At 38.2% G+C, this 18,159-nt stretch overlaps 1 protein-coding gene across 1 annotated transcript in view; it reads right to left on the bottom strand.

The window, feature by feature from the left end:
* Positions 1-7,773: 7,773 nt before the first annotated feature.
* The window catches only part of ZMAT4 (zinc finger matrin-type 4), a gene marked incomplete at both ends in the record, with an annotated part of 212,228 nt that continues 201,842 nt past the window's right edge, over positions 7,774-18,159 (bottom strand). The window contains one exon of the mRNA XM_081221023.1: positions 7,774-7,874. Coding sequence (XP_081077149.1) covers positions 7,774-7,874 — 101 coding nt within the window. The remainder of the gene's footprint in view (positions 7,875-18,159) is intronic.

The following is an 18,159-nucleotide window of genomic DNA, read 5'->3' as shown; positions in this document are numbered from 1 at the left end:
AGAATGTGTGCTTGGTATTCATAGCGTGGAATGAAGTGAAAATAAGCTTCTTTCTCTACTTTCTCCTGATATGACCAATTTCACTTCTTTTGCCCCAAGTCATAGCCTTGGAAAAGCCCCTCCGCCTTTTGTTCAAGAACAGGATAAACAGGCCCGGAGGACACTTTTCCTCTAGCAGGACCTGAGCGTGAGGGGGCTGGTCAATTTCTGGGCCACCCAGCAGGAGAGAGGTAAACACAAAAGCAGGATGACTTTACAGACCCTCTTCTGCCGCTGGAAAATACTAAAAAGTTTTAAAAGCTCAGTCTTGAAGCATAAAATTAGAGAATGTTGGGTTGATAGAGACCTTGACTACCCTATATTCAATGAGGGCTTTGAAACTCAGTGAGGGGACATGATTTGAGAAGCAGTGACTCTGGGACTTGCTGTCCACCTCCCAGGCCAGCCCTGTTGGGCTCCATCACATCCTTCTGGTGGTTCTTTTCTCTCTTGACACAGATGCACTTTTCAGAACCAAATCAGGTAACGGCCTTGCACCCTTGGAGACTGGTACTAGGTGACTCTCTGAAGCAGCCTGACAAAGAACATGAGAGGTGGGCAATGGGACCCACAATTAAAGCGGAGACTTGAAAGCATCGGCTCAGAACCACTCTGGAGACAGCCATGACTCACGAAAATTTCAAGCTAGACAAAATAATGATTACAAGTCTGTCCAGAAGGCGGGGGGTGGGGGGGCGTGAGTGAGCTAAAGAGCACTAGGGGTCATCAGTCATTCTATAAATAATATGGAAGATTGAAAATGTTCCCCATTTAGTACTTGTCAAGCCCACAAAAGGCCTAATCTATTCACAGACTGTAACTGTAATGGATCCCTAGATATGGCATGTAGAGCAAAAGCATGCAAGTGAGACTTAGGAAAAAGTACAGCTGTTAGAATTGCCGGTGCATTAGTGCCGTAGAGAGAGACAGATCTAGTTTTTTCTGGCTTCTCTGGAATCCCTCTATCTATAAGCTATTGTCTCTTCCGTTTGAGAAGTTGGGCTCTGAGGCCTTCCTCAGAGAAGGGAGGGCTCGTGACAGTAGTGAACTCGAATGTTCTGTAAAGAGCAGGGCTAACTGTGAAAAACAATCTGGAGTTTCCTTAAAAAATGAAAACTAGAGTTACCATATGATCCAGCAATCCCACTGCTGGGCATATGTCCAGAAAAGATGAAAACTCTAATTCAAAAAGAGACATGCTCCCCAGTGTTCACAGAAGTATTATTTACATAAGCAAGACATGGAAGCAACCTAAGTGTCCATCAACAGAGGAATGGATAAAAAAGATGGGGTGTATATATATATATATATATATAAAATGGAATATTACTCAGCCATAAAAAAGAATGAAATTTAGCCATCTGCAGTAACATGGATGGACTCAGAGATTATCATACTAAGTGAAGTAAGTTAGATCAAGAAAGACAAATATCATATGATATCACTTATATGTGGAATCTAAAATAATGATACAAATGAACTTATTTACAAAACAGAAACAGATTCACAGACATAGAAAATAAATTTATGCTTACCAAAGGGGAAAGGGGAGGGTGAGGGATAAATTAGGATTATGGGATTAATAGATACACACTACTATATATAAAATAGGTCAACAACAAGTATTTACTGTGTAGCACAGGGAACTGTATTCAATATCTTGTAATGACCTAAAATGGAATAGAATCTGAAGCTGTACACCTAAAGCTAACTCCCTATTGTATATCAACTATAGTGTAATAAATAAATTTAAAAAAACAGGGCTAAATAGAGAATGCCCTTTGACCCACAAGCCCTGCCCCATCCCCATCCTTGTGCTGCATGAGGCACCCTATTTACAGTGCCTAGGATGTAAATCTAGCCCTTTGGCTAGAAAGACTTGGTGATATTCCACAAGCTCCACTTCCTGCAGGAGCTCTTTTGCCTTGGATTCTAGATTTTGCCCTTTATTCCAAGCCTTTTCAAGCAGCTTATGAATAATTATCAGCTGAAGAGAAATAACTTGACCCTCTTTGGGAAAGGACAGCTCTGTTTTCAACACTGTCTTATGTCCTGCCTATCTCAGAACTCAGAACCAAAGTCCCGACCCCTTAGGTTATTGAAATTCTTGGTTAATGCCAGTAAATCACATTGAAAATTCTACAAAAAAAAATTCTATACTTTTAGCCTTCGAAGAAGTCCATGCCTTGATTTGGTTTTTGTTTGCTTGTTTCCAAAGAGAACATCTCCTTGGTATATTAAGCTATTTTTATTTATTAGAAGTACAGAAGCTTCTTCATGCTGAACATCTCTTGCAAAACTATTTATTTTTATTATTATTATTTATTATTCCACCCTCCTCCCACACACACACAACTAACTATTATCCTGAAGGCAGGAACTGAATTCCAAGGTATTTAAAGCAAATATATTCTAGCTCTGAAAATTAGACTGAACATCCACTCAATCACTTCACAAATAAATGAATATAATGGGGAAATGAATAATATGAAGGATTATTGTCTGGAGGATTCATACTAATTGGGAAAAATTGCAGAAAAAGCAATGGATATCACCACTTCAGGATTATTCTCAAAGGAAGCAGCACATATAGAAATTACTACTAACTTTTGGTCAGTCTGATTTATTCTTATAAACACTTGTACCTCATTTTCAACCAAATGAAATATCAAAGTAAGTAATGACAAATTTTATAACCTTTAATTCTAGGTAATACAATGTCTGAGGCTTGAAGTGTTCCCTAAACTCAAATTTAAGTACATTATGGGGGCATTGTTCATTAGCCTATGGTATGTACTCATCTGCCTTTACATTTCATTTTAAACATTTGTACTAATTGACAGACTAGATCCCCCGGAAATGCTGAAAAATCTACCAATAGGCAATTGCTTTATATGCCGGTATGATCATTTGCATTTCGAAACCTTTACTCTCATTAGCTATTGAATATTTCTCTTGCAATTTAACCACAGAGCAAATTTGACAGTCATTTTGCTGTTTATGACATTTGCCAAAAAAAGAAAAAGGCTTTTTACTACTAGTAAAGAGCAATATAATAATAATAATGTTATTTAAGTACTGTTAAAACAGTTAGAGTAAAGGTTGCCAATAACCTGACTTCTGTTCTTGACTCTGCTGACCAATTTTTTGGGGACCTTGGGCAAGTCACTGAACTTCTCTGAGACTCAATTTTCTAACCTATAAAGTGGAGCCTCTGGTCAATTACAGGACTGCTGTGTGTATTAGATGTAACACTTCCAAAGCATTTTAGTCTGTGGCTGTATCCCAGTCTCAGACAAGTCCCACTTTGGTTATCAGTGGTGGCGTCATCATCATCACCATCTTCTCCACCCGCATCATTATGACCATCATCGTTGTCATTATCGGGATTGGCATTGTAAGCAGTTGCCCAGAAAATATGACTGAAGGATTACTGATGGAACAAGGCATGTAGGTTTCACACTATATTAATTTCCTAGGGCTGCCCTTAAAAAAGTACCCAAAACTGAGTGTCTTCAAATAACAGAAATTTATTCTCTCAAGGTTCTAGACGATGAAAGTCTGGAATCAAGGAGTCAGCAGGGCACACTCCCTCCAAAAGCTCTGGAGGAGATTCCTTTTTGCCTCCTCCAGACGCTGCTGTCTCCTGGGGTTCCTTGGCTTGAGGAAACAGAACCCCAATCTCTGCATCTGTCTTCAAAGGGCCACCTTCTCTGTGTGTTCAAATCTCCCTTTCCTTTCTCTCATAAAGACACCATAAATCATTCTCATAAATCCAGAAAGATTTCATCTTGAGATTCTTAACTTTTACATCTGCAAAGATCCTATTTACAAATAAGGTCATATTTTGAGGTTCTGGGTGGACATAATTGGGGCAGAGGAGGGTCATTGCTAACTTCAATAAATGCTCAAGGCTGACTGGGACATGTTTCAGGAAAAAATTTAGGTCTGAATTCAGGATTCGTAGAAAAGAATATCAGGATCATGAGCAAAGCATGGGAAGTGGAAGCATATTTGTTGTGTTCTTGTCATCATTAAACACTGATCTTTGAGGGAAGTGAGACTTAAAGAAGGTTTGTCAGTGCCCAGGGTCACTCAGTGGCAAAATTGCACTAGAAATAAAATTCAGTGTCCTTTCCACTACACAACTGAATCATCTCTGCTCATCTCAACGCTCCTCCAGAAATGACTGCAAAAATATAAATATAAGACCTTGAAAATTACAGACACTTTAATACTTATGTTGACTTAGATTAAAGCAGTTAAGAACCATTTGGCTGACTTCCACCACACTAAACTTCCACCTGAGAACAAAATAAAAGCTGGATACAATTTAAAGGAAAAAGTTTTGAAAGCTTTGAAGGGTTGCTGTAGTTGATGGTGGTATACTTCAAGGAAAATACTACTAGTAACAAAGAAGGATATTTCATGATGGCAAAAAGTGACCAAAAAAAAGGGGGCCCATACAATAAGAATACATTAAAAAATCCTAAATTTGTAAGCATCTAATAATATACCTTTAAATATATAAAACAAAAAAGAAAAGATAGAATTAAGAAGACACATAGGCAAATCATATGTACAGCTGGAGGTTTTTAATTATGTCTGCTTCTCATGGATATAAAAAGCAGACAAGAAAATCAGTAAGAATACACTGATTTGAACAAGATTAAGAAACTTGGCCTAATTGATAGATAGGACCATTTATTTATATTTATATTTATATATATTCTTTTTCAGATTCTTTTTCATTATAGAACCTATACTTTTATATTAAGAAGCCAGGGGAAAATGTAAATTAAATCCAAAGGAAGTAGAAAGAAGGAAATAATATTTTAAATGTCATAAAATAACTGTACATAAAGAAAATCAACAAATCCCCAATGTTTGTTCATCAAACAAAAAAAAAACAACTAATAAAGATTGATAAACTTCTAACAAGAAAAGTGATCAAAAAAAAAAAAGGAAGAGACACAAATAAACAGTGTCTGGAAAGAAAAATATTCCACAAGCATTAAAAATAAAATTAGGGGATAAAATGAACAATTTTAAACCAATATATTTTAAAATGAAATGGACAAATTAATTGAAAGGCAGCTTATTTAAGCTGATATAAGAATAGAAGATATGAAGAATGCTGTACTAAAGAAACTAAATTTCTAAGAAAAATACTCCCATAGCATAAATTTTTAGGCCTAGATGGCTTCACTAATGAATTCTTCCTCTTTTTTAAGGTAAGAAATAGCAGCAGTCTACCACAAACTCATTCAGGGATTAGAATCTGTTTATCGAGGCCCTCACACACTTGAAACCAAACCTAACAAGGATATTACAAGAAAATTATGGAACCATCTGTCTCTTAAACAAAGACAGACTCATGTACACACCCAGGATACTCAAATCTGGTATAAAGACAGATGAAATGGCCTGCGCGACACAGCTATGACAATTATTTTCTTCAAGGTTTCTTCAACCTTGTGCTTTTGTGGTTAAAAATAAAAGCAAACTGTCTTGTTTATTGGAAAGAAGGCAGCACAGCAAGAGACGTACCCTTCTGAAGTCACATATACTTATTAAATTATACCAGGGAAGCGATGTCCTTTTTCAAAATTCATCATAGGACTCTACTGGCAGTCCCTGCAGTCCTGTGTCCAAAGCCTGTCTGTGGTGGCTGAGTGACACGAATGAATTAAAAGCGAGAGTCTGACGCTGCTGGGTCCAGTCCTGGTTCTGCCATTTTTTTTGGCAAGATGGTGCTGCGAAAGTCACTTTGCCTCTCTGAGCCTTAGTTTCTCAGATCAAATAATGGGTCAGTAATATGTATCTCAAGGTAGTTAAGGGAAATAAACAAGGTATCAGGTGTGACTATGCCTAGCACAAATTCTGTCACGTGAAGTTTTATAGGTACACATGGAGAGGTAGGTATTTTCCTGAAGCTGGAGATGCTATCCATCTGCATCAGTTATTGACATGATTCTCACCACCTAAAATCACTGCTGTCTACCTTTTTCTGTTTATGAAGAGCAATAAATACATGCCCCTAAAAGATGATCATTTATTGTTGCAGCTCCTTGTAAGGTGTCTGTGCGTACATCAGATGCATGCTCGTTAGGATGCATACGGTATGGCTCACAACGGGAGAGTCAGAGAGATGCTGAAGGGACCGTTTTGGGGGTTGGGGATGGGATTGGGGCAGCGGCTTCCAATAATCAATACAAGTGTTCTAGGTGCTCAGTATCAGAGACAGTCTTGTTTCTGAAGAACTTCCTTGATAAAAGCCCTTTGGGGGTGGATCAGAGTAAAGCAAGTGATGAAAGCAGCTTTGACTCACTGAACCGCACAATATTGTGGAAAAACTGAGAGTCGGTAGGAACTCTGGGCTTAAACTTCTCCCCTGAAGCCAGAAACCCCTGTGAATCTATGTCTTTACAGTATCTTTGCCAAGAAATTTCCCTGCCTGGAATGTACCTTCCTATCCGTGCTTGGAAAATCGTTACTCATCTTTTCTTCTTTTTTTTTTTTGGACATCTTTATTGGAGTATAATTGCTTTACTGTGTTGTGTTAGTTTCTGCTGTCGTTATCATCTTTTAAAAATCACGTATTCACTCCATCAGGAATGTTTATGAAGCCCTTACTACGTATCAAGTGTTGTGCTGGGGGCTGGGTGATAATGGAAAACAAAATCAGACCCTGACTTCATCCTTATGAGCTCAGCCTCTGCACTGATGTCCCTGGAAAGCTTCCCCTGGATGCTTCCGTCCTGGTCCTCAAAGCTCGGGGTGCCCACATTATGGTAACAGAGAACAATCTATGTGTTTACATGACTGTTTCCCCAGCCTGGCAGGGAGCTCCCCAAGAGGAAGGCCTAAATCCATTCATCTTTTCTTCCCCAGGGCACACTCGGGGTCTGGCACACAGTGGGCGCTCCATAAACCTTTGTTAAATGAATCATTCATTATTTATGAGGCCCTGATACAGTCGAATCTGTTCAATGATTCTGCTAATGAATATGAGAGAAATGAAAACAATTCTATTCAGGAAAATTACATATTTTTGAGATATTCTTTGTTTTTTCCTATTTTATTAGATTTTATTAGCAGTCCTAGCAGCTACTTTAAAAATACCTAAAAGCTAATGTCATTGGTTTTCTCAAAAGATGAGCAATATAAATACAGGGGAAATGATGCCTGATTAGACTTTTCTGGCTTACAATCATGAGAATTTGGGGGAGGGGGAATGGAATGAGCTTCCATTGAATTGAAAATAGCTATGTACGTGAATGACTTAAAATTCCAGGGGATTTGTTAGGTTTCCAGACTAAGCAACAATATGCTTCTAGAAATAGAAAGTGGTCGAAGACATTCACAGAATTTGACTTCACAACACGGAGGTCTGGCCCATCCTCCAAGTAGAGACTACATTGCTTATTTAAAAACACTTAATATAGATCTAAAAGTTTCCTGAGGTTCATACAAATGTGCTGACTAGCCTTGAAAAGAAGGAAAAAATGAAAAAAAAAATGTCATGACTGTGTCCAAAAAAGGCAAGAAGTCATTCTTCAAGCGGTGCTAGGCAGACTCTGGAGGCTTGAGCAGCCTAAATATCAAGGGAACCTTGGAGATAAGAGATACAGTTTTCATCTACTTATTTTGAAATAAGTAAAATGGTTAGCCTTGATTCATCACGCTAAAAGTTACATACAAAAGGGCTGAAGAGTGAAAGCATGAAAGTACCTACTTGGTCTGATGTTTAGATCCTTTCAGATGGGCATGATACTGTTCTATTGAGTTTAGAGAGACACTGCAGATGGTACATCTGTAATTGCGCCTCAGACCTGTGGACGACAGACACACAGACCTGGTTAGCTGCATCCTTGTCATCAACCACCTGAACGAATCCTAGATCTCCAAAAGGTCAGGGACAGAGCCTCTTAGAAGCCATCTGGTCTACCCCACCAATAACAGTTCAATCCTTCCTTCCAAGAGCCCAGCCAACAGGTTCCTCTGCAGAAGTATGACTGTCAATACTTTGGAAGCCGCCTGCCCCATTGCTGGATGACTGAAATTATTAGAACATACTTCTTTGAGGTAAAACGTTTCCAGATACTTCATAACCCAAACAAAGAAGCAATCTATTTTTTCCTTACGGCAGAGAGACATGTAAGCTGTCATTTCTGCAGTGAAACTTGAGACTCCAGAGAAAAACTTAGTCTCAATTCCTCTTCCACCTCTATTCCAAGGACTGAATCAGAAATTCAAGTTTATATATCATTCATCTGAGCTCTTCTCCCAAGACCATCTTATAAAATGTAAATACCCAGGAGGAGGAGGCCGTCTTAATTTAACCCACATGTAAATTTACTTTCCACCAGAGAGTTGAAAAGAAAGTTATTGACTGTTTACCCATTTCACTCATTCATTAATAGAGTGTCAACTTTGGACCAGGCACTAGGGATTCCAAGAGGAATAAGATGTTCTTTGTTTCCAAGGAGTTTAGTGAAAACCTTGACTCCTCTGTCGCTCCTCATCTAGAGTCAGATGTGTTTGAAAGAAGCATCAACCAAACAACTTCCACAGCTCATATTCCTGCTATGTCCCATCAGAGTGGAGAGGAAAAGTAGATTCAGGGTCATGGTCTGAGACTTTGGATTTTAAATACTGGCTCCAAATATTCCTCGTTCTGTAATGTACGGGAGGCCAATCATATCCCCCTGGCCTCAGTTTCTTCATCTACAAGATGAAGACGAGTCCATCCACATCACAAGGTTTTATAAGAATTAAGCGAATGAGTCTATTCAAAGGCTTAGCAACTGAGACTCAGTGTTCTTAATTTTGCTCCAAAATTCCATATCTTCCCATTGTCAAAGCCAGGAGAGTAAACAGCCATAACATTTTTTCCCCCCTGATGAATGCATAGTATTTTCTTTCTAAGACACAAAAATCATTCTTATTTTCCTAAAAAGAAAATAATGCACAGTGTTGGGAAGAATTTTGCAACCTGCTATCTGGGTGACTTGACACAAATTATTTGACTTCTCTGACCTTCTGTTTCCTTATAGGATTGTGGGAAGGACTGAGTAAGATAAGGCATGTATGAAGGAGCGTCTGGTATACAACAAGTGATAAACATGAACTAGCTGGTATTATGACTGCAAAGAGATATTACAAGGGAATCTTTATTTCTCAGTATCTTGGATGAAGCCCCTGGTTGAAGTTCTAAGACACAGATGCTAGCTACACCTCCATGACTAAAGTAGAGTATGAGAGCCCCAGTTCAGGGCATCCAACAGAAGTGGTCAAGAGCCATTTTCCAACTAAAGCTGATCCCTCACCACCAATCTGAAAAAGAGATTGGAGAAGAAAGAAAGAAATAGAGAATTTCTTAAAGGGATCTCTATCATACTATGAATTTGACTTAACCCTCTTCCATGTGAGATGGGGGATTCCTTCTCTCTCACCTCGAACCCATGGGAAAAGGATTCAGTGGAATACTCAGAGAGCTTGAGGAATGCCTTATTGTGCTTGGAGCCCAGTGTCCTGGACTCAACAACACTGGCAAGATCCAAAGTCTGGAGCCTGTGTCTACTTAGCTACTCTGATGGCGAAGTAAGCGAGGTGGAAGGACTAGGCCTGACCTATATTCTCAGAGCTTGTCAGAGCAAACGATGTGAAGTTTCCCACAGACCACGTGTGTGCCGTGTATGAACGGTGGGGGCAATGTGACCTCAGCGGAAGGATGCTAGCAGGTTCAACTGGATATCTAGGGCCTTAAAGTGACCCCAGAGGAGGTACATAGCCTATAGACTAAGTATCAAGTAATGCTGAGTTCTTGAAAAAGCCATGAAATCACCCCATGCGAAAGAGTCAGGCAGTGTCTATGCGAGTTTTGTATAGGTATGTATCAAATAAACCTTTATCTCCCTCGCCTTTCTAACCTGATACCCTGCATCCCTCAGCCCTGGAGGAACCTGAGGCAGAGATAAAGGAAGAAAAGCAAAAGCCACAGGCAGAGAGGAAGAGAAGAGCCTATGCACCCTTTTCCCATGGCAAATAGGCCGCCCAAGCAGAACTGAGCTAAGGGAGGGGGAAAACTCACTTCCAATAAAGTTTGGAGCTGTTTAAAAATTATTTTCTACCCTGTGGGAACTACGAATGTCACCTGCCATTTCAGTAGACAAAGGAGTCATCAGCCACTGCAGGCCTCCTGACAATGGGGCTCCCTGAGGGGATTCAGGATGCAGAAAAACAAGATATTGGACCGGGATAGTTAAGATGCATGTCAGGGCTTCCCTGGTGGCGCAGGGGTTGAGTCCACCTGCCGATGCAGGGGACACGGGTTCGTGCCCCAGTCTGGGAAGATCCCACATGCCGCGGAGCAGCTGGGCCTGTGAGCCATGGCCGCTGAGCCTGCGCGTCCGGAGCCTGTGCTCCGCAATGGGAGAGGCCACAACAGTAAGAGACCTGCGTACTGCAAAAAAAAAAAAAAAAAAAAGATGCACGCCAAAGGAATGACTTCAGTGGGCCCAAGACTCTTGCCATACATAGAAAAGCACCTAAAATCATTAACTTGAACTGTTTTGTTCTTATGATTAGCAGTAATCTTGTGATGTTTAAACACATGGTTTTTTTTTCTCAGCAAAAACTCCTATATATCCTGGCTTCTCCCTTACCTTTTTAGAACACCCCCTCAGAGCTATCTGAAAGGCTGTATCCCAGGCTGAAGTCCTCAGTAAGTTCACTGAATAAAGCATAATTCTCAACCTTGAACCTGTGCAGCTTTTTTCAGTAGATAAAAACTACTGAAAAAAACTTGGATATATCAGTTAATGCCATAGAATTTTGTGTATCTAAGAAGGAAAGTAAAGAACTCTTTACTACTTAAAAGTGAGCAAAAATTCATGACACTTACCCTAGTTTTTACCAAGGGGTAGGAAAAAATTAACCCCACAGAGATGGCATGAAAGGGCAGTGGATGGCAAGAAGTTACTTCTGATTACATCCAATGAGCCCTGCTTACTGAATACTGCAGTGTCATCAGAATTGCTCTTATGTAGATAACGTGACAAAGGGCAGAACTTCCTGTGGACTTTCAAATTCCTAGAGCCCAATGCATGTGTCTGAGAAACCTGTTAGACATGACAGGATAAGTTGGTTTGGCCAGTGTAAGGACGAACTTATTTTGTTTTAGTTTCAAGTACATGATAATCGGACGCTGACTGACCTAATTGCTCAATTAAGAGTCAATTCAGTTATGGGAAAAAACAATGAGACCACAGGATCTTCTTGGTGAGCAATCTAAGGGACTCACAATTTTCCAGGCACAGATGGACAGTTCAGAGACAAAAGAGACAACTCTTGTCTCTCTATTCCTTCAAGCAGTGGCTCCAAAACGTCCCAGTGCATCCTCTGGGGATGGTGCTCAAATGCAGATTCCCAGGCCCAGCATCTGCAGGTTCAGATTCTATAAGCCTTGGATGGGGCCTGGGAACCTACAAGAAGTTTCAGACTTGTAACCCTCACCTCCAACACACATACACACCTACCTTACAGAGTACCGCACTCTAGTACCATGGTCCTTTCGTTAACTTGAACTTGTCAGAACAATACTGGGTCTTAAAGAAAAAAGTTACAAAGAAGAGCTGTGCTTCCAAGGCTCTTCCATTTCACTCGCAGGTGTGCGTGACTCAGGAAGATTACCATAGTCCCCAAACCCAGAGGCAATAAGTTATCACAACCTACATGTGAGTTGTTTGAATGCTTGTCTGGGGCTGAGCCATTCTCCTCTGTTATGCACAGAACATGAAAGCTAGCTTCAGCCTTCCTACCTCCAGAGTTCTCCATCAGCCTTGTCATAATAAATGGAAACCAGTATTTATATGGGTCCTCTTCACACTACAGACTCATCAAAGGTCTCCTCATAACGAATGGAGGTTGAGCACGGCAACAGGCATAAATATTTATGTTTACAAGTGGGCCTTCTTAAGAGCACCAACAAATCTAAAAACTATTCTGATCTGTTGCTTTTCCATTACAATTCTCCTGCTCTGCAGCCAAACAGAAGCATGGGCAGGAAATATTTGGCACGTTATTGTGATGCAAACTGCAGGAAGCATAAACTATGAAGGCAGTGCATATAAACATGAACAAAGGGAGAGACAGGGCAGAGGAGTCCTCCTCCACACGTGACACAGTGTCCTTGGTGGGAACTTAGGGCTTTATTAATGCTGAGTTGAAATTCCAATGACTTTGGAATTATACAGCTCCGTTTTCCACAGAGAAATAGAGAATCCTATTAAACAAAAACGCTAACTTTCTCATTCAATTCATTTTCAATGCAATACCATTTTATGAGTATCCCGAAATGTCTGCAGATGTAAAGGTTATTTCTGCAGGATTGCCAGTGTGTGTTCAGAAATATCTCCCCTGCTGGCAAGGACCTGACAATCCAGTTGGAGAGGGAAGATACGTATAGAAAGAGCAATAGTACAAGGTCAATCACAAAAAGTACCACAGTCAGGATGAAGTGGAATGCTAGGGGAATGAGAGGAGGAGATTGTTTCCAACTCAGAGAATCTGGAAAAGTTTCTTGAAGAAGCTTCACTTTTGCATTTATATTCCCTAGCACAGTGTGTAAAACAGATGGTCCTGGAGAGTTTAGCAGTGTGACTACTCAATGTGTCTTTTCAATTCTAGCAAAGCTAGACTTCAGATGCCCCTGTAACTTCAGTTGTATCCATTCTACATTAGGGAAACATCACTGTGCCTTTATCATGATGCCAGGCATTTTGCCAAATGCCAAGAATGTAGGAGAATATAAAATAAATTTTCATATGGAGCTACTCAGGTAGAAAGATAAGAAGCAAGGAAACAAATAAAAACATTGTGGAAGTATTGCACAAGGTGTAAAGAGGAAAATGAGAAAGTCACAGAGAAGAAGGCTGGTTTTGGATAGCATGGTCAACAGAGGTCTCTGAGAAGTGTGAAATGAAACCAGAGAGATGAGAATTAGCCTGTGATATGAGGAATTGGTTAAAGAGTTGTCCAGGGAGAGAAAAGAGCAAACAGAGAGACGAGGGTGAAGTGGAGTTGGATCGTTTAAGGAAGAAAAAATGGTGAAACAAGCAAACGAACAAAACAAAACAATCAGAATTCTATATCCAGCAAAAATATCCTTCAAACTTTCAAGTAGAATAAGGACATTTTCAATAAACAAACCCTAAAAGAACAGTCTGCCAACAGACCTGCGCTAGAGAAATGCTTATAAAGTTCTTCAGGTGGAAGGCAAATGACACCAGACGTAAACTCAGATCTACAGGAAAAAAAAAAGAACACCATAAATGATTAATATGTTGGTGTCTTTTTTATTGATCTAAATTTATTTGAAGATAGAGAGCAATTTAAAGCAAAACTATAACACTGTGCTGTGTATTGTGGTGCTTACACTGTATATAGATGTAAAATATGTGACAACAATAGCCCAAGAATGGGTAGGAGTTTGAGAGCTCATGATATTGTGTATAAAATCTAATTAATAAATAATAAATCTACCAATATTAACTCTAAATGACAGTGGTCATTTAAGGATGCGTCCTAATCCCCTAGAAACAAATACAAAGATATAAACCTAAGGAGACTATAGAGAAACTTAAGTAGGATAATAAACAGTATTTGATAACCCAGAAGTGGAAGTTCCTATATGAATATCAGACAAAATAGACTTCAAGACAAGAAATATTTCCAGAGATAAAGAGGATGTCTTGTAATAATACAGGGAGAAACTCATTAGGAGAACCTAGCAATTGTAAATGCAATTTAGCCAATAAAGCATAAAGAACATGAAGCAAAAACTGATGGAACTACAGGCAGAAACAGACACCATAATTATAAGAGATTTAATACTCCTCTCTCAGTAAGAACAGAACAGTACAACAAAACAAATAGTATCTAAATGAAACTATCAACCATATTGTACCAACTGATATTTATAGAACAGTACACTCAACAAGTGGAGAATATACAATCTTTTCACACGTATATAGCAAGTAAACTAAGTTAGGGAATGTGCTAAGCCATTGAAAATTCTTACTAAATTTCAAATATTTACATTTTGTACAGTGGTTTCTTTGACTATCACTGAAATTAATAAGAAATAAATATTAATAGCATTTATGAAAATACCTAAATACTTCCAAGTGACCTATTATCAAAGGGAAAAATCCGAAGGGAAATTAGAAAATATTTTGAACTGAATGATAATGAAAATACTACATATCAACAAGTTTATATTAATCAGTTTTTAAAGGAAAATATATAGCTTTATATTAGAAAGGATGAAAGGTTTAAAATCAATGGTCAAAGTTTAAATGCTATGAAAGTAGAAAAAGACAAGAAAATTAAAACGAAATCAGGTAGAAGGAAAGAAATAATAAAGAGAAGTCAATGAAATAAAAAAGAGTACAGAAAAAAATAACAAAACCGAAATCCACTCTTAGAAAGGATTAATGCAACTATTAACCATTAGAAAGTTTCATGGAGGTTTAAAGAAAAGCAACAAATTACTAAAATAAAAGAATTGTTTCTAATGCAGATACTACAGACAGTTTTAAATGGATAATAAGAGAACATTATGAATAATTTTATGCCAATAAATTTGACAAAGTATATGAGATGGGCAAATGTCTTTAAGAATTCAACTTACCAAAACTAACACAAGATGAAATAGAAAATTAGGGTAGCTATTATCTATTAATGAAACTGAATTTATTGTCCAAAGTTTTCACACAAAGAAAGACCCAGAGGATTTCACTAGAGAGTTCAAACAAACATTAAACAGTTGCATAGTATCCACTTATACAAACTCTTTTAGCAAACAGATGAGAAAGAAACACTTCCACACTTGTTTTTGAGGTAACATAACACTATTTTTTTAAAAAATTGATAGAATATAAAAGAAAATAAAATTGCAAGCCAATATCTGTCATGAACATGACAGAAAAATCCTTTAAAAACTAGTAAGAATCACATTATAGATAAAGATATTTCTGTATGTATGTATACATACAGACATATAACAGTTCCATCATAAACAAGTTTGTTTGTTACAGGAAGTAAGACTGGTTTAACATTTAAAAATCAAATCATATAATTCAAAACCTACAGCTAATATTATATTAAGCAGTGAAGTACTGAAGCTTCCTAAGACCAGGAAAAAGCCAAGAATGTCTTTCTTATTTATATTCAGCATTGCACTGTGGATTCTAGGCAGTGCAATAGGATAAGTAAAAGAAATGAAAGGCTTGCAGATTGGAAATGAAAAAGTAAAACTGTCTTTATTTGTAGAAGATATGATTGTTTATATAGAAGATCCTAAAGGATCTACAAAATAACTACTAGAATAAGTGAATTTAATAAGGTCACAATACACAAGGCCAATAGAAAAAATTGCATGCTTAAAATAGCTGCAAACCACTGATAAATACATTTGTAAAAATACCATTGTAACAGTATCAGAAATATTTTAAAACACTTAGGGATGAATTTAATAAAAGATGTACAAGACTGAAAACTACAAAACATTGCTGAAAGAAATTAAGAGGAACCTAAATAGATACAGAGATATATACACCATACTTATCAACTAAAAGAATCAATACTTTTAAGATGTCAGTTCTCCTATAGATTCAATGAAATTTCAAACAGTCTCTTCCAGAGGGCTTCACTGGAGAATTCTATCAAACACTAAAGGATTACAGAGATAAGTGGATTCTAAAATTTATGTGGAAATCAACGTACCTAAAATAATTTTGAAAAAGAAAAAAGTTTGAGGACTCACACTTGAGGATTTCAAGATTTGCTTATAAAAGTCCATCAATCACAATAGTGTTACATAAGCATAAGAATGGACAAAATGCATCAAAGGAACAGAATAGAGAGCCCAGAACTAGACCACACCCAAAGAATCAATTGATTTTTTCACTTTCATTGAGATACAATTGACATACCGCTCTGTGTAAGTTTAAGTTTAAGGTATACCCTGTAATGACTTGACATACGTATACCCTGTAATGACTTGACATATGTATACTGATACATGATTATCACGATAAGTTTAGTTAATATCCATCATCTCACATAGATTTAAAAAAAGAAAAAAAATTTTCTTTGCTATGAAAAACTTTAAGATCTACTCTTAGCAACTTTCAAATATATCATACAGCCGTGTTAACTATGGCCAATGTGTTGTACATTACATCCCCAGTACTTATTTATCCAATAAATGGAATTTGTACCTTTTGACCACTTTCATTGATTTCAACAAAGGTGTCAGGGCAATTCAATGGGGGAAAGAAAGCTTTTTCAGCAAATAGTTATGGAATAACTGAATAAATGCATGAAATAAAAAAATGAACATCAACCTCTACCTCACAACACACATTAAAAGTAAGATTGATTACAGACTTAAATGTAAAAGTTAAAACTAGGGGCTTCCCTGGTGGCGCAGCGGTTGAGAATCTGCCTGCCAATGCAGGGAACATGGGTTCGAGCCCTGGTCTGGGGAGATCCCACATGCCGTGGAGCAACTAGGCCCGTGAGCCACAGCTACTGAGCCTGCGCGTCTGGAGCCTGTGCTCCGCAACAAGAGAGGCCGCGATAGTGAGAGGCCCACGCACCGCGATGAAGAGTGGCCCCCACTTGCCGCAACTAGAGAAAAGCCCTCGCACAGAAACGAAGACCCAACACAGCCCAAAATAAATAAATAAATAAATAAATAAAAAGCTAAAACTATAAAGCTTCTAGAAAAATATGGAGGAATACGTCAATGAACTTGGTATAGGCACAGATTTCTTAGGAATTAAAACACGGTGAACATAAAAAAGAAAAATAGATAAATTGGATTTTACAAAAATCAAAAGCTCCTGCTTATAAAGAGACCAATCAAGAAAACCAAACAGTAAGCCACATACAGGGAAAAAATAATTGTAATTCATATATCTTGTTCAGGACTTCTGTCCAGAATATATAATTTACTCCTACAGATCAATAAATAAAAGACAAACAGTCGAAGTTTTTCAAAGGACAAAATATTTGATCAGATATGTTATAAAAGAAGACATAAAAATGATTAATAAACACATGAAAAGATGCTCAACATCGTTTGTCACCAGGAAATGTAAATTAAAAGAACAGTTAAACACTATCTCATACCCTCTACAAGTGCTAACATCAAATAAAACAACATAGGGGCTTCCCTGGTGGCGCAGTGGTTGAGAGTCCGCCTGCCGATGCAGGGGACACGGGTTCGTGTCCCGGTCCGGGAGGATCCCACATGCCGCGGAGCGACTGGGCCCGTGAGCCATGGCCGCTGAGCCTGCGCGTCTGGAGCCTGTGCTCCACAACGGGAGAGGCCACAACAGTGAGAGGCCCGCGTACCGAAAAAAAAAAAAAAAAACCATAAATAACATTTGGTTATTTACCAAATGTAAATAACCACATAGAACAGCTGGAATTCACATACAGAAGAATGTAAAATGGGAAAACTGTCAGTTTCTTATAAAGATAGACTTACCCTATAACTCAGAAATTCTACTCCTAGACATTTACCCAAAAGGAACAAAAACTTAGGACTAAAAAATGGCTTCTGCAAAAATGCTTATAGCAGCTTTATTCATAATAGCCAAAAACTCAAAATAATCTAAATGTTCATCCATGCAAGAATTGATAAGCAAATTATGGTGTATTTATATAACGGAATAATACGTGGAAACTAAAAACCAAACCAAACCAAAACAAACCCTACTGATTTATGCAACAACATAAATTAGCATCAAAAACATAATGTGTAGGTAAAGAAGTCAGACAGAAAATAGCACAACAGCATAGCTATGCTGTAATGATAGAATTCAGAGCAACGTTGCCTTCTGGGATGGGGAAGGTCTGGCAGGAGACACAAGAGAATTTTCCAGAGTAATGTAACTGTTCGGTATCTTGGGAGGGTAGTTACAGGGTATATTCATTTACCAAAAGTCATCAGATTATATACCCAAGATCTGCATATTGCGTTTTATTAGAAAAAAAAGCCAGAAGGATGTAGTTCCAGACAGAAATCTCAGCAAACCTGAG

The sequence above is a fragment of the Mesoplodon bidens genome (genome assembly GCF_964165515.1).
Source record: "Mesoplodon bidens genome assembly, chromosome: 20".
NCBI classification, from domain to species: domain Eukaryota; kingdom Metazoa; phylum Chordata; class Mammalia; order Artiodactyla; family Ziphiidae; genus Mesoplodon; species Mesoplodon bidens.
The sequence above is the reverse complement of the archived record's forward strand: the minus strand, read 5'-3'. Positions and strand labels throughout refer to the sequence as shown.